General features: G+C 42.4%; 1 protein-coding gene across 1 annotated transcript; it reads right to left on the reverse strand.

Moving 5' to 3' along the window:
* Positions 1-771: 771 nt before the first annotated feature.
* LOC120989966 (olfactory receptor 1468-like) lies at positions 772-1,749 on the reverse strand. Its single transcript, XM_040418450.1, has one exon. The coding sequence runs from the start codon at positions 1,747-1,749 to the stop codon at positions 772-774; it is 978 nt and encodes a 325-aa protein (XP_040274384.1).
* Positions 1,750-15,949: the final 14,200 nt, after the last annotated feature.

Consider the following 15,949-nt stretch of genomic DNA (forward strand, 5'->3'; position numbering starts at 1 on the left):
TTTGGTAAATTTGGTATTTTTTTTATAAATAAATAAAAAATAAGTTGACTTCATTTTACCAGTGTCATGAAGTACAATATGTGATGAGAAAACAATCTAAGAATAGCCTGGATAAGTCAAAGCATTTTAAAGTTATCACCACTTAAAGTGACACTGGTCAGATTTTCAAAAAATGGCCAAGTCCTTAAAGGGGTATTCTCAGCTTAATGATCACTGTTAAATCTGTTAATGATTTGACAGTGATAATTTTTCTAAATACATGTTATTACCAAAATCCCACCCTTTTTTAGAAAATAAGTCCCCTCTTACCTGATGTCTTTGGTCTCCCCTGGTTACGGCCACTTCTTCCAAGCCAGTATAGTACAGAGCCGTGAACGTGCACGCCGGCTCTGTACTATACAGGCCAGGAATAAGTCACCATGGCGCATGCACGGCGGCGTGCGCATTCAGGACATTGCGCGGCCCGGCCGGGAGATGAATCCAGGAAGTAAACGTCGCGCTCAAGGAAGGTATGTATGAAAAGGGAAGATGAGAATACCCCTTTAAGGTGAAATAGGGCTGAGTCCTTAAGGGGTTAAATATTGCCACAGGTGCACCTCAAAATAACTCAAGGGACATCAATTATCATTTCAGAAGCTAAACCATAACATCATTTTATGGAATTTTCAGGCCAGTTAGAGCACTTTTGATTTGGGTAGAGTCAATCTGCACTCAAATCAAATCGGTTGAACAATTTGCATTTTTAGTGATTTGCTTGTCTCTAAATGTGTATTAATGTTTATTACGGGATATGTGTTTATGTAATGTTTGCTGTACGGCTTTCTTAATGTCTTTATTCCTCAGACTGTATATAATGGGGTTAATAAATGGAGTAAACACAGTATACAGCAGAGAGAGGCTTTTACTACTGACCCAAGTTTCTTCTCTCTTAGGGAAAACATAAACACTAAATATAGTCCAGTAAAAAATGGAGACCACAATGAGGTGGGAGCTACAGGTGGAGAAGGCTTTCTGTCTACCAGTACTGGATGGGATCCTTAAGACTGATATGACAATGTAAGTATAAGACACTACAATGATTGAGGTTGGGACTATTACAGTTGGAGCTCCCAAAACAAAAATCTCCAAGTGAACAAAGAAGGTGTCAGAACAGGACAGGTCTAGTAAGGGGACAAGGTCACAGAATAAATGGTCGATGATATTTGACCCACAAAACTTTAGTTTTGATGTTGTTATCATAAGAATGAATGAAATAACATTTCCAATTAACCAACTAATAATGATTGATGTAACACAAAATATATTCGTCATGACAGAGGAGTAATGGAGGGGATTACAGATGGCCACATATCTGTCATAAGACATCACAGCGAGAAGAAGACATTCAAATCCATCAGTGCCAGCAAAAAAATGAAACTGAGTCATACAACCAATAAAACTGACGGTTCCTCCATTATTCAGTAGGATGTGGAGCAGGTTGGGGACAATATTTGTAGATAATAAGATGTCACTGATGGACAGTTGTGAGATGAAGAAGTACATTGGGGTGTGGAGGTTCTTGCTGGTGGACACCAGGATGATGATCAGGAGGTTCCCGCATATTGTGGCAACAAAAACAACAAGGAACAGAAGAAATAGAAGATTTCTCAAAAGTTGGCTGCTTTGAAATCCTAAGAGGAGAAACTCTGTGACCACAGTCAGATTTGTCTGCAAGTACAATAAGAAATTAATGGAAACATCTAATAACATTAAGCCAGGCTGTGAGCATCCACTAGATATCGGGCATAAACCATATGTTGCTAGCCTAAATCTCTCATCCTTAGGCCTCATGCACTCAACAGTTGTTTTTTGCGTCCGCAAAAAAAAAACTGATGCAGCATCAGTTTTTTTTGGAGGATCCGTTTTTTTCCCACAGATCCCTTGTAATAAATGCCTATCCTTGTCCGCAAATATGAAAAAAGTAAAACATGCACTATTTTTTTTGTTGAAGGGAAACACGGACAACGGACGCGGATGAACTATCAGCATTTTTTTGGTAACTCATTGAAATGAATGGGTCCCCATCCTATCCGTAAAAAAAAACGGAACGGAGGCCGTGTGCATGAGGCCTTACAAATGGAGATTTATGAGATGATACCATATTAGGGCAAAGTCAGGAAATGGTAATGCTGAGGCCAGTGATTGACCACAGTGGTCACAAGTTGTCTTTGTGGTGCTTCATTTGTTATTTTATACCATCACCTGCCTTTGCCCAAGTTTGTTATGATCTTAGACAATATCTTTAAATTATTCTGAATCTGAACCTCACATTTGTACAATTGTTGTTTCAGTTCATGTTTCATGTGGGTACATGCAATATAACACTATGGCTTCTTTCACAAGAACGATACAGATTGTGACCGGATCTGTTCAGGAAAAAAACTATTGTTTTTAACACAAGCGCAGTTTTGTCTGCGATTGCGTTCAGTGTTTTATTTTATTTTTTTCAGACCGATGCTATCAGTTTTGAAAAAAAAAGTAGAATAACAAATGACATCCCCTAGCAACTATCAGTGAAAAATGCTTTGCATCTGGATGCAATGTATTTTTCTTGGAAGCCCCAATCCCTTTTAAGGGATTTGGGCTGCTTAAAAAATGCAGAATATAGAACATGCTGAGAGTTTCACATAACGCAGAGATGATGCGTGAAAAACAACGCTCATGTACACAGACCCATAGAAATGAATGGGTCAGGATTCAATATGGGTGCAATTTAATTTGTGCATTGCACCCATATGGAAAACTTGTTTATGTGAAAGGAGCCTATTTCTGGCTATTACATAACTTGTAGAGATGAGCACATCGAAGCTGAAAATTTTATTTGCAACGAATGCGAATTTCCTTGTTTTTCCTGAAATGGCTGCAGCACGTGTGAGGACATGGAGAAAAGAAGTCTGGGAAGGCGGGATCACCCAGACTGACATGCATGCAGCCAATCAGCAGACAGCCAGCCCTGTGATGTCACAGCCCTATAAATACGGTGGACATCTTATAGTCAGGCATTTTCCAGCATTCTGAGTGCAGGGACAGAAGTGAGAAGGCGCTAGGGACAGCAATAGGAAAAACCTCATTGTGAAAAGAAAAACTGAAATTTATACGATTTATAAGTGTATGGAAAAGATAGGGAGGAATCACTTCACAGCATCTTAGTGCATCAGAAAGTGGTAGAAACAGTGCTATAATAGCAGAAAAAGATTACTTGGGGATACAAATAGCCATTATACAGCTCTGTCATTCCAGCAACTTGTTCTTGTTATTGGGGTGCAAGTGCTGTTGAAAGCCTTTAGTGGCCTATTTTAATACAAAAAGAAAAATATATACGCACTTCATTGTTGCAGTTATTTGTGGCAAAAATGTTTAGTGGCCTATTTCAGTACAGAAAATAAAATATAGAAGCATTTCACTTCTGCAGTTATATGTGGTGATAGCGTTTATTGGCCTATTTCAGTACCAAAGGTACATATATCCGCAGTTCACTTTTGAAGTTATTTGCGCTAAAAGCATTTACTGGCCTATTTCAGTGCAAAAAGAAAGATATATATATATATATGCAGTTCACTTTTTAAGTTATTTGCGCTAAAAGCGTTTACTGGCCTATTTCAGTGCAAAAGGAAAGATATATACGCAGTTCACTTCTGTAGTTAAATGTGATGAAAGTGTTTAGTGACGTATTTCGGTAGAAAAACAAAATATATTTAGCATTCACTGTTGCAGTTATATATGGTAAAAACCTAAATTTATTCAGCGTTCAGCGCTGCAGTAATATTTGTGGTAAAATCTTAAATGACGTATTTCAATAGAAAATAAAAAAAAATTATTCGGCGTGAATGGTATCATTCCACTGCTTCTTGTCCTGGAACAGATGCTGGTAAATCTGGCTGGTCAGGGGACTGTATATGTGGTGCCTAGATCTCACGGCCATATGGGGACTGAACTGGAATAGGAGGAGGAGGGGGAGGAGGACATTGGAGCACAGGCAACGTGTAGCGAAATGGGTGGTTTTTCTACTCAGGGGACAGGAGAGGAGAAGCAGGAGCAGCCAGAGGAGCTTCAGGGTGATGAATACAGAGGACCTAGACACACCGTTGTAGTATGCAGTGGAGATGGAGGCAGGTAGTCCCTCCAAGTCACTTGCACAAATGGCCCGATGCATGCTCACTTGCTTGCCTAGTGACAGCCAAATTGTCACCATTCGGCAGAGGGATAACTTATGGCTCTCCACCTTTAGTGCGGCGGGGCCATAGTTACCCCAAGAAGAACTCGCCTGTGGAGAAACTGATCTTTATCAAGATGAATCAGGTGTAGAGCAGCCAGGATTTCCAACCACCAATGCCTGATGCATCAGATTAGATCATCCATGATTCCTCACCCAAACCTTGACAAAAGAGGTCGGTTTCTCCTAGCTACCTGTCTCAGCTACTACTCTGATGCTGCCACCAACCTGATGCAAAACATCTGATGCCAAATGCTCCTTCTTTCACCCACCTTCGTCCGCGGGTACTGGTATTGCCACCTACCTCCCACTCTGTCAACGGGTCACTTTGTGGTCTCCTGATGCTGCTGCCATCTCCACACTATGTCACCTTGCCACTCTGTGGTCTCCTCATATTGCTGCCACCTCCACACTCTGTCATTGCGCCACTCTGTGGCCTCCTGATGCTGCTAACACCTCCAGACTCTTTCATTGTGCAACTCTGTGGTCTCCTCATGCTGCTGCCACCTCCAGACTCTGTCATTGTGCCACTCCTCAGCCTCCTGATGCTGCCGCCACCTCCAGACTAATGATGGACGAACATCAGCCGGGAAGATTCGAGAATGCGTTCCCGCGAACGCGATCAAATGTTCACGAAACGCAAGATCACGGCGGGCCCCATTCACTTTAATGGCAGGCGAACCTGAAAAACCTTCAGGTCATTATTGCAGCCCCCAAATACTTTCAAGAAGTTCACAAATCATCCCACAGCATGGACAGTGACATACCAGAGGGGGATCAAGGGCAAAAATTCCCACAAAAAATATGTATTTTAATAAGGGGCCATTTTTTTGTGTCTTAAAGGGAAACTGTCAAAAATGTGGCCTGCTGGAGACTAGAAAATTTTTATTTTAGACCACGGGAGTACAGGCCCCAAAAATTAGGCATTCACCTGACAGAAAACATTAAGTGATTATGTGGCTGGAGGTATATTAGACGGTAATTTGATATCGATTTTACTGAGGGCCAGTACAAATAAATGTCAAATAATTATGTTTAAAAGGAGAACTTCACGGCGGCGAGGAGCATGTGTGCGGGCGTGTGCAGGTGACGCATGCACCTTCCTTCCAGATGATTAGCCTCCAGCCCATGTGAGACTCCGTCCCAGCCACCGCCTTTCTGCCAGGCGTCTTTGCTGGGTTTTTTTTAAGCAGCTGATCCGCTGCTTAGTCCCTTGATCCGTCGTGTGTGGGCTGCTGCCCTGCTGGTTTTTCGACTCGGAGGGAGAGAGGGAGCTGAGCCGAGCCGAGCACAGACACAGACAGAGGCTCAAGCGTGAGAGAGGAGACGCGGACGGAGGGGAGGAGGACCGCTGTGTACGGTGAGCTTCACTGCTCCCGCCCCCTCTGGAGGAGAACCACAGCCGAGGTGAGACGTATAGCCCCTGTTGCTGGACTGGAATTGCGGTGAACAGACTGGCTGATTTATGAAGGTGAGGCAACCGGTTTAGGCGGGTGACAGCTGGGGGGATCTGGGGTGCCTAAACCGGTCCTAAAAGTTTATCTCCAGGAATCCGGCTGGCGTCCCCCCCCCCCCCCCGATAGGTTACAATCTTGACTGCCTATATCCTGAAAATAAGCCTGGGCTGTGGTTCTGGAAGGGGCTAGGCTGCGGTTATGGAAGGAATTATTGCACGGCAGCTCTGATTCTACAAAGTTGGATAGAGAGAGGCACTGATCCCGAACATGGAAATAGAGGTAGAAGGCCTCATACCTTAAGGCAAGACGGGAAGCCACTTATGTAAACCTAATACGGAGACGCTACTTGAGGAATCTGATTTTGGCGTGCATGAACCAGTTGTGGATGCTGGGAACGGATGAAAGGTGTTTCTGTAGAAGTTGTGCTACATGAATATAAAAACCTGTGGGGGCTCCCTTTCCTCCTTGCCACCAAGGGTATACTGTTCACTGTATCGGAACTCAAAGAAAACTGCAGGACTGTAAGATTCTGGACCTCTCCCCTTTTGTCTCCTCTCCTTTTTACTTCCCTTTATATGTAAAGTGGTAATATCTTCTGTCCTCCCCACGAATATTACTAATAACGTCTGGGACTAACTCTCACCTTTATTTTGCACAATCTATAGTGTGGCATGGGCCCACGGCTTGGTTAATACCCAGGTAGAGGGGGCGAAGTGGAATTGTACTTGAATTAATTTTTGCATAAATTACTAATAACTAATAACATCTGACTAAATTTGAACTTTTATAACTGCAACTTTTCACCAGCCTGGGTTGCAGGCCGGCAGTCTCGTCAACATTTATGCTGTTTTTGGGTGGACGAACAGTATTTGAAAGAAAGACTGTATGCAGCATTAATAACTAATAGGTGTTTTGAATGAACTACCGTATAATTAATAACCTACTCATGGAAATTGATTTGCATATATTATCCTATCAAAGTGTTGATTTCAAATCGTAGATTAAATACTAACAGTTAATAGGCGGTAGCAGGGAGGAAAGGGAAGGAAGGGATAGGGGAGGGGGAAGGGAAGGTGGAGGGAAAGGAAGGAGAAGGAAAAAAGGGGAATAAGAAGAGGAGAGGGGGAGAAGGAAAGAAGGGGAAAAGGAGAAGGGAAAGGAAAAGGAAGGAGAAATGGGGAGGAAAGGAAAGGAAGAAAGAATTAAAAAAAAAAGTGAGCTTCGAAATGGCTATGCAGGGGGCAGGAAAAAGGGGGAAAATCCAACCAGAATTAAATACCTCTATCTCCCCGATGTTCAAGCGGGCAGAAAAATTGAAACAACAAGTGCTGACCAATAGTGGACAGACCAGCCTTTTAGGAGGAAGAAAGAAGATATTTCCCAAATCCAGGAGGGGGAGCCCTTTAGGCTGATAAAGAACGCCAATACGAGATTATTTGATATTGAATTCCAGTTTGGGGAGAGCGGAAAAAAACATCTCACAGAGGCGGAAAACACTGTCCCCACTCAGGAGGAACAGGCTCCTAGTTTGCAGGATATATTCCAAGAAATAAAAAAATGTAACCTGGCAATACAGGACCTCTCTCTCCAGACTGGAAATATTAGGAGACGGTGGGATTCCTCAGGACGAATTTACAAAAATATAAAGAAAGGTTATTAGAAGTGGAGAAGAGAACATCTGATTCTGAGGACCTACTGCAGATAATAGTTAAAGAAAAAATTATGCTAAAGGAGGAAAATATAGTACTTAAAAATAAAATACTGGACCTGGAAAATAGGTCTAGGAGGCTCAACCTGAGATGTCTGGGGTTCCCGGAGGGAGTGGAGGGACGAGACCCGTGTGGCTTTATACAAACTTCGCTAAGAGAACAATTGGGTCAGGATATCTCAGACTATAAAAATTTTATAGAGCGAGTTCATAGACTGTCGGCAAGGCTCCCTCCCCCTGGCACAAGATCACGACCAATAATAATTTATTTTCTATCGTTTAGAGATAAGGAGGAGGTATTGCGTAGGGCAAGATATAAAGGGAATTTAGAATACCTGGGCACAACAATAATGCTATTCTCTGATTATGCAAGAGAAACAGTCAGAGAAACAAGTCACTATATTAATGTAAAAAAGACGCTGAGCCAAAATAATGTTAAGTACTCAATAATGTTTCCCGCCAAATTGAGAGTTGAATGGGAGAATAAAACCTGGTTCTTTGACACGGCAGGGGCTGTGGGGGAATGGATCAAAGAGAAAATAAAAAAAATGAGGTATTAAAAGGGCTGGGGCACATCCGGGAGGGAGTAATGCAAGGGAGAGGCCCAGATTTTGAGGTTAATCTGGACCAATCAGGAAGGGAGGGTTAGGGAGGGTTATGCAGCCGGTTGCCACGTTCGTTCCTGGGAGGGAAGTAAGAGGAGGACTGGAAAAAGGGGAAAATTAATAATCTTTTTATATGTAAAAAATATTTTTTTCTATTTTGTATTTTTTTTTCTTGCTGCTTCTCCCCTCCCGTTTAAATCCCCTCTGTTGCCCCCCTATTTTCCCTGGTTTCTTATTCTGTAACAGGATGTGGATAGTGACCATGTGAATTAGACCCTATGAGAATAATTTCTTGGAACATTAGATGGCTGAGTAAGGGAATAAAGAGAGTGGCAGTCTCAATTCATAGGTCTCTCCCTGCTATAGTCTGTCTACAAGAAACCCACCTGACAAGTGAGACGATAATGGTGATGACTAGGTCGTGGATGCAGTTTTTTCATCGTATGCTGGAGGGGTGAGTATATTAGTCCATAGGAACATAGATATTTAAATAATAAAAACAGCAATAGATGAGGAAGGTCGATATGTCCTTATGGACTGTATACTGGAAGGTAGACCCTGGATTATTGCAAATGTATATATACCTCCCCCCTTTAGATTAGATGTATTATTAAAAATAAATGAGTTTGTACTTAAGGTAGGTGATAAACCATTTTTGGTAATGGGAGACTTTAATAACGTAATTTATGGCCAAATGGACAGATGTAGATAAAATAATTTCCAACCAAACAATTCAGGGTCCAAATTAAAAGATATTATAGCAGAACTGGGCTGGATCGATATATGGAGGGTAATGCACCCAAAATGAAAAAGATATTCATGTTTCTCTAAAACTCACAGGTGTTTGTCACGGATTGATTTAGTTTTCACCGATAATAAAGGGGCACAAGATATTGAACAGGTGAAGTACGGACGACGAGGGATCTCAGATCACAACTGAATCATTATAAGTATAAAAACAAAGAAAAAACTAAATAGAGGGATTAATATAACTATAGGATGGATTAATATAATGGGTACTCACGATAAGAAAAAACAATAAATATATTAATTGCTTGATAGATAAATCCGGTTATAAAACTGTTGAACAAATGGCAAAATTAGAGCTTCTTAGGGAATACTTTTGAAGATATATACAGTAGTAAGGAAAACAAGAGTTCGGTGGAATTACAATTCCTAGGGAAAATGACTATCACTAAATTAACTATAGATCAGAGAGAAAGCCTAGAAGTCCCTTTAGATTCGGCTGAAGTAGAGATAACTCTGTACAAGATAACTAAGAACAAGACCCCAGGATCAGATGGTATCCCATTTGAAATACTAATATCGAAATTGCTCACAATGTGGACAGTTTCAAGGGAAACGGGGAAACCCCCAGATTCTGTCAGAGAAGCCTTAATTACCTTAATATTAAAACCAGGGAAAGACCCGGAGATCCCGGATTCATACCGCCCTATCTCATTAATTAATACCGATAAAATATTAGCACGGATTCTTGCAAATAGACTTGGGAGAGTGGCGCCTGGGATCATTCATGAGGATCAGTCGGGTTTTATGCCAGGTAGAACTACCAGTGATAACATATTTAGATACTTCATGGGTACCCAGTTGGAACCCTCGAACTGTGGAGAACGTATGATTATAACTATAGATGCCACAAAAGCCTTTGACACAATAGAATGGCCCTTTTTATTTGCTACATTGAAGACCATGGGATTTGGAGACCATTTTGTATCTTGGGTTAAATTATTATATACTGAAGTCTCCGCAAGGTTAATACTGAACGGTGAGTATTCAGAAAAAATACATATTGCTAGGGGGGTTAGACAGAGTTGCCCCAGTCCCCTTTATTATTCGTCATAGCTATGGAACCCCTAGCGGATATGATTAGACAAGATAAAGAGATTGTAGGATTTAGGTTTGCAGCATATGAGGAAAAAATATCATTGTACGCAGACGACATTATGTTATTTGTGGGATCTCATGGCTCACTGAGGAACATCTTTCAGGTATTTTAAGAATATAGTGAATATACTGGATTGAATATAAACTGGTCCAAATCGGCGTGTATCCCGATTGATCCCTTGAATGGGTTTCTACCGGGGGCACTTGAAATCAAAGAAAGGCAAGAATCAGTCAAATATTTGGGTATTCAGATAAAATATAATCCTAGGGACTATCTGCAGCTGAATGTGCTCCCTAAAATTCAAGAGACACGCAAGAAAATAGAGATTTGGAAAAAAATTCATATATATCGATGGCAGGTCGCATTTCACTGGTGAAAATTTTTATTTTACCTTCCTTAAACTACATGTTATGGAATGCACCAATAATAATTCCTAAAAGGTTCTTTAAAATAATAGCCTCCCGAATAACAGATCTGGTATGGCGAGGCAAAAAAACAAGAATAAGAGCACAGATACTGCATATCTATGAGAAAGAGGGTAGTTTGTCAGTCCCGGACCTAGAGCTGTACTTTATTTATGGACAGATCAGAAACATGATAATATGGAGTCACTCATATAGATACAAGACAATGGTAGCGGGGTTAAGAAAGGCCTAGAAAACTAACATTTTTCAACTAATAGAAGCAGACATTCTGTTTCAAAAACAAATTAAGAAAATACCCCTATTGGATATGTGGATTAAATCTTGGAATAAGGTAAAAGGACTTTGGTCGCATAAGGGAAGACACTCTGTTATGGGGAAACACCAATCTAACGATATTAAAATCAATTGAACAAAAAGTCTGGTGGAAATACGGAATTTTCAAACTGTGCCAGATATGGAGAGAGGGAGATATAATTACTTATCAAGAACTTAAAAAGGATTATGTAAAATATAATAAAGACCTGAATTTCTATTATTGTAACGGGGTACCGAAGGCGCACTCGGTCTCCCATCAGCCGCAGACCTGCTGCTTAGCTTCGGGAGCGAGGATCTGTGTTTGACCTTGTTCCCAGGGCAGCTTTGCTAGCTGGGAGGCTCCTTGCTCCTAGGTCTGCCTTGAGCGCCGAGCTGAACACTCGGTGCTCGACTGGTCTGTCTGTCGGTCATGTGATGCTGGCCACGTCACATGACCCTCACTCCCCACTATAAATACAGGCAGCCTGCTGGCCACAGGTTGACTGTTAATTTTACAAACCGGATTCCAAAAAAGTTGGGACACTAAACAAATTGTGAATAAAAAACTGAATGCAATGATGTGGAGATGGCAAATGTCAATATTTTATTTGTAATAGAACGTAGATGACAGATCAAACGTTTAATCCGAGTAAATGTATCATTTTAAAGGAAAAATACGTTGATTCAAATTTTCACGGTGTCAACAAATCCCCAAAAAGTTGGGACAAGTAGCAATAAGAGGCTGAAAAAAGTAAATTTGAGCATAACGAAGAGCTGGAAGACCAATATACACTAATTAGGTCAATTGGCAACATGATTGGGTATAAAAAGAGCTTCTCAGAGTGGCAGTGTCTCTCAGAAGCCAAGATGGGTAGAGGATCACCAATTCCCACAATGTTGCGCAGAAAGATAGTGGAGCAATATCAGAAAAGTGTTACCCAGCGAAAAATTGCAAAGACTTTGTATCTATCATCATCAACTGTGTACAACATCATCCGAAGATTCAGAGAATCTGGAACAATCTCTGTGCGTAAGGGTCAAGGCCGTAAAACCATACTGGATGCCCGTGATCTCCGGGCCCTTAAACGACACTGCACCACAAACAGGAATGCTACTGTAAAGGAAATCACAGAATGGGCTCAGGAATACTTCCAGAAACCATTGTCAGTGAACACAATCCACCGTGCCATCCGCCGTTGCCAGCTGAAACTCTACAGTGCAAAGAAGAAGCCATTTCTAAGCAAGATCCACAAGCTCAGGCGTTTTCACTGGGCCAGGGATCATTTAAAATGGAGTGTGGCAAAATGGTAGACTGTTCTGTGGTCAGACGAGTCACGATTCGAAGTTCTTTTTGGAAATCTGGGACGCCATGTCATCCGGACCAAAGAGGACAAGGACAACCCAAGTTGTTATCAACGCTCAGTTCAGAAGCCTGCATCTCTGATGGTATGGGGTTGCATGAGTGCGTGTGGCATGGGCAGCTTGCATGTCTGGAAAGGCACCATCAATGCAGAAAAATATATTCAGGTTCTAGAACAACATATGCTCCCATCCAGACGTCATCTCTTTCAGGGAAGACCCTGCATTTTTCAACAAGATAATGCCAGACCACATTCTGCATCAATCACAACATCATGGCTGCGTAGGAGAAAGATCTGATACTGAAATGGCCAGTCTGCAGTCCAGATCTTTCACCTATAGAGAACATTTGGCGCATCATAAAGAGGAAGGTGCAACAAAGAAGGCCCAAGATGATTGAACAGTTAGAGGCCTGTATTAGACAAGAATGGGAGAGCATTCCTATTTCTAAACTTGAGAAACTGGTCTCCTCGGTCCCCAGACGTCTGTTGAGTGTTGTAAGAAGAAGGGGAGATGCCACACAGTGGTGAAAATGGCCTTGTCCCAACTTTTTGGGGATTTGTTGACACCATGAAATTCTGATTCAACATATTTTTCCCTTAAAATGGTACATTTTCTCAGTTTAAACTTTTGTTCCGTGATTTATGTTCTATTCTGAATAAAATATTAGAAGTTGGCACCTCCACATCATTGCATTCAGTTTTTATTCACGATTTGTATAGTGTCCCAACTTTTTTGGAATCCGGTTTGTAGGTATCTGGTGATTGTTTTGTTCCTGCATACTTACCTGATCCTGTGTTCCCTGACGATTCTCTGCCTATTCCTCCTGTACTGCGCATCTCTCCTGGTATCCTGACCCCGGCTTCCACCTGACGATTCTTTGCGGACTCCTGTTGTACTTTGTTTCTCTCCTGGTATTTGACCTCGGCTTTTCCTGACTATTCTCTGCTCATTCCTTAGTACTGCGTAGCTCTCTAGGTATTGACCCGGTCCGTTCACGCTCCTTTATTTGTTTTGTCTGTCTTCCCAGCACGTATCCTAAGTTAGGGACTGCCGTCTAGTTGTCCCCTGTCATTAGGACTTGCGAGGCAAGTAGGCAGGGCCAGGGGTGAGGGTGGAGCGCAGTGGTCACTATCCTCCCCCCTGTGTGTAGTGTACGTTACCGTCACAGATTAACAGGCCGTAACCTAACCACTGTATCATGAATCCTCAAGTGACCCTGACTGACCATGTCTCTAACCTGATGCAGATGGTGCAGGAGCTAGGGGAGAAACTCTGTTCTTTTGAGCTAGGACAAGGTACTTCCATCCCTCAGGCCTCCAGTCCACATTTAGAGCCCCAGATTAAGCTTTCTGAGCCCGTTTCTGGAGATCGGAAGAAGTTTCTTTCCTTTAAAGAAAATTGTAAACTTTTTTTCCGCTTATCTTCTGGCCCCGAGAGTCAGCACGTGGGCATTGTCATTTCCCGGTTACAGGGTGAACCCCAGGATTGGGCATTTTCTTTACCTGCTGACGCCAGTTGTTTAACATCAGTGGAGGGTTTTTTTCAGGCCCTGGGTACCCTGTATGATGAACCAGACAGGACACTGGTAGCCTAGACTGCTCTAAAAGTTCTGGTTCAGGGCGATCTACCTGCGGAGGAGTATTGCACCCAATTCAGAAGGTGGTGTGTTCCCTCAGGATGGAATGAACCAGCACTTAAGAGTCAGTTCAGGTCAGGTCTGTCTGATAACTTAAAGGATTTTCTAGTGAGTTATCAGCTTCCAGAGACTCTACAGGAGATGATGACCCATGTAGTCCGACTTGACCGACGGGTTAGAGAGAGACAACAGGAACGACAGTTCTCTTTTCAGATGGTGGTCCAGCCTGAGGTCTATCCCAGAAACAACGCTGAGGTCTCTACCGAAGAACCCATGCAGGTCGGCATGACTCAAGGGAATCTGCGCCGCAGACGTGGAGTGTGTTTTTACTGCGGAGATCCTGACCATTGGCTCAAATAAGGCCTTCTCCGTTAAGTCTCCCAAGGCAAGGCAACCTAAAGACCAGGTACACCCTGATATTACAAAATGTAAGCTTTTGGTACCTATAACAATATCTCTGGGGGTTAATAAATGGCCGGTAAGGCCTTTATTGACTCTGGTTCAGCAGCCAGCTTTATTGACTCTGAGTACGCCATTAGACTGGGTATTCCAATTTTTTCTCTTCCAACACCTATCCATGTCATGGCTATTGACGCCACTCCCCTGGTAGGTGGTTTGGTGAGGTCATGTACCTCAGAGATTTATTTAACCGTGGGGGTGTGCCACTCTGAGAAATGTTCCCTCTTAGTCCTGGAGAACTTACCGGTCGAGGTGGTACTAGGGTTGCCTTGGCTCCGATTACACAACCCCACTATTGATTGGTCCAGGGGGGAGTTGGTGAAATGGGGACCTAAGTGTGACTCGTGCTTGTCTGTGGTACAAGCTGGGGTCTCAGTAGAATCTGATATATTACCCACGGTCATTAGGGAATATTCTGATGTGTTCTCATCACCTACCCCGGAGGTTCTACCACCCCATAGACCTTATGATTGCGCCATAGAGTTAGTAGAAGGTTCCAGGTTTCCTAAGGGGCGTATGTATAATCTCTCTCAGCCCGAACGCAAGGCCATGGAGGATTATATTAAGGAAAGCCTCGGTAAGGGGCACATTAGACCTTCTGTCTCTCCTATGGGAGCAGGGATTTTCTTCGTTAAGAAGAAGGATGGTGGTCTTAGGCCCTTTATCGATTACCGGAAATTTAATAAGATAACTATCCAGAATAGATACTCTCTCCTATTGATTCCGGATTTATTTAACCAGGTTCTGGGGTCAACTTGGTTTTCTAAGATAAACCAGAAAGGGGCATATAATCTAATCCGAATCAAGGAGGGAGACGAATGAAAGACGGCGTTCAATACTCCGGCAGGGCACTTTGAATATCAGGTTATGCCTTTTGGACTCAGCAATGCCCCTGCTGTGTTCCAAAACTTTATGAATGATATTCTTAGAGAGTTTTTTGGTAAATTTGTCATTGTCTATCTTGACGACATTTTGATATTTTCTCCTGATTTCAAATTTCATGTGTCTCATGTTAGACAAGTATTCGAGGTGTTGAGGGAGAATCAGTTGTCCGCTAAACAAGAGAAATGTGTCTTTGTTGTACAGGAGATTCTGTTTCTAGGGCATGTCCTGACCCCTCACGCCTTCAAGATGGATCCTGGTAAGGTACTAGCTATTAAGGAATGGGTAAGGCCTTCATCTTTAAAGGCCTTACAACGGTTCTTAGGTTTTGCCAATTACTACCGTAAATTTATTAAGAATTTTTCAGTAATTGCTAAACCGTTGACCGACCTTACTAAGAAAGGGGCGGATTTGGAGAACTGGTCTACTGAGGCCATTACTTTGTTTGAAACACTAAAAAAGGCATTCAGTAGTGCTCCCATTCTGATCCAGGCAGATCAGGAGAGACCTTTTATTGTGGAGGTGGATGCGTCTGAGGACGGCACAGGAGCAGTCCTTTCACAAAGTCCTGCTACTTTAACTAACCTAAGACCGTGTGCATTCTTTTCCAGAAAATTTTCTTCAACCGAGAGAAACTACGACATAGGGAATCGGGAGTTGCTGGTCAGTAAGTGGGCATTTGAGGAGTGGAGGCATTTTCTGGAGGGGGCAAGGCATTGTGTAACTGTTGTCACTGACCATAAAAACCATATGTTTCTCGAATCTGCAAAGAGGTTGAATCCCCCGTCAGGCTAGATGGGCACAGTTTTTTACTCATTTTGAACTCTCCATTACTTTCAGGCCTGGAAGTAAAAACTTGAAGGCTGATGCATTATCTCGGAGCTTCCATGTTTTTCAGCCTACAGAGGCACCGCCTGAATCCATCCTACCAGCAAATATCTTCATAGCAGCCTTAACCCAAGA

The sequence above is a fragment of the Bufo bufo genome, chromosome 1, assembly GCF_905171765.1.
Source record: "Bufo bufo chromosome 1, aBufBuf1.1, whole genome shotgun sequence".
Taxonomy (NCBI): domain Eukaryota; kingdom Metazoa; phylum Chordata; class Amphibia; order Anura; family Bufonidae; genus Bufo; species Bufo bufo.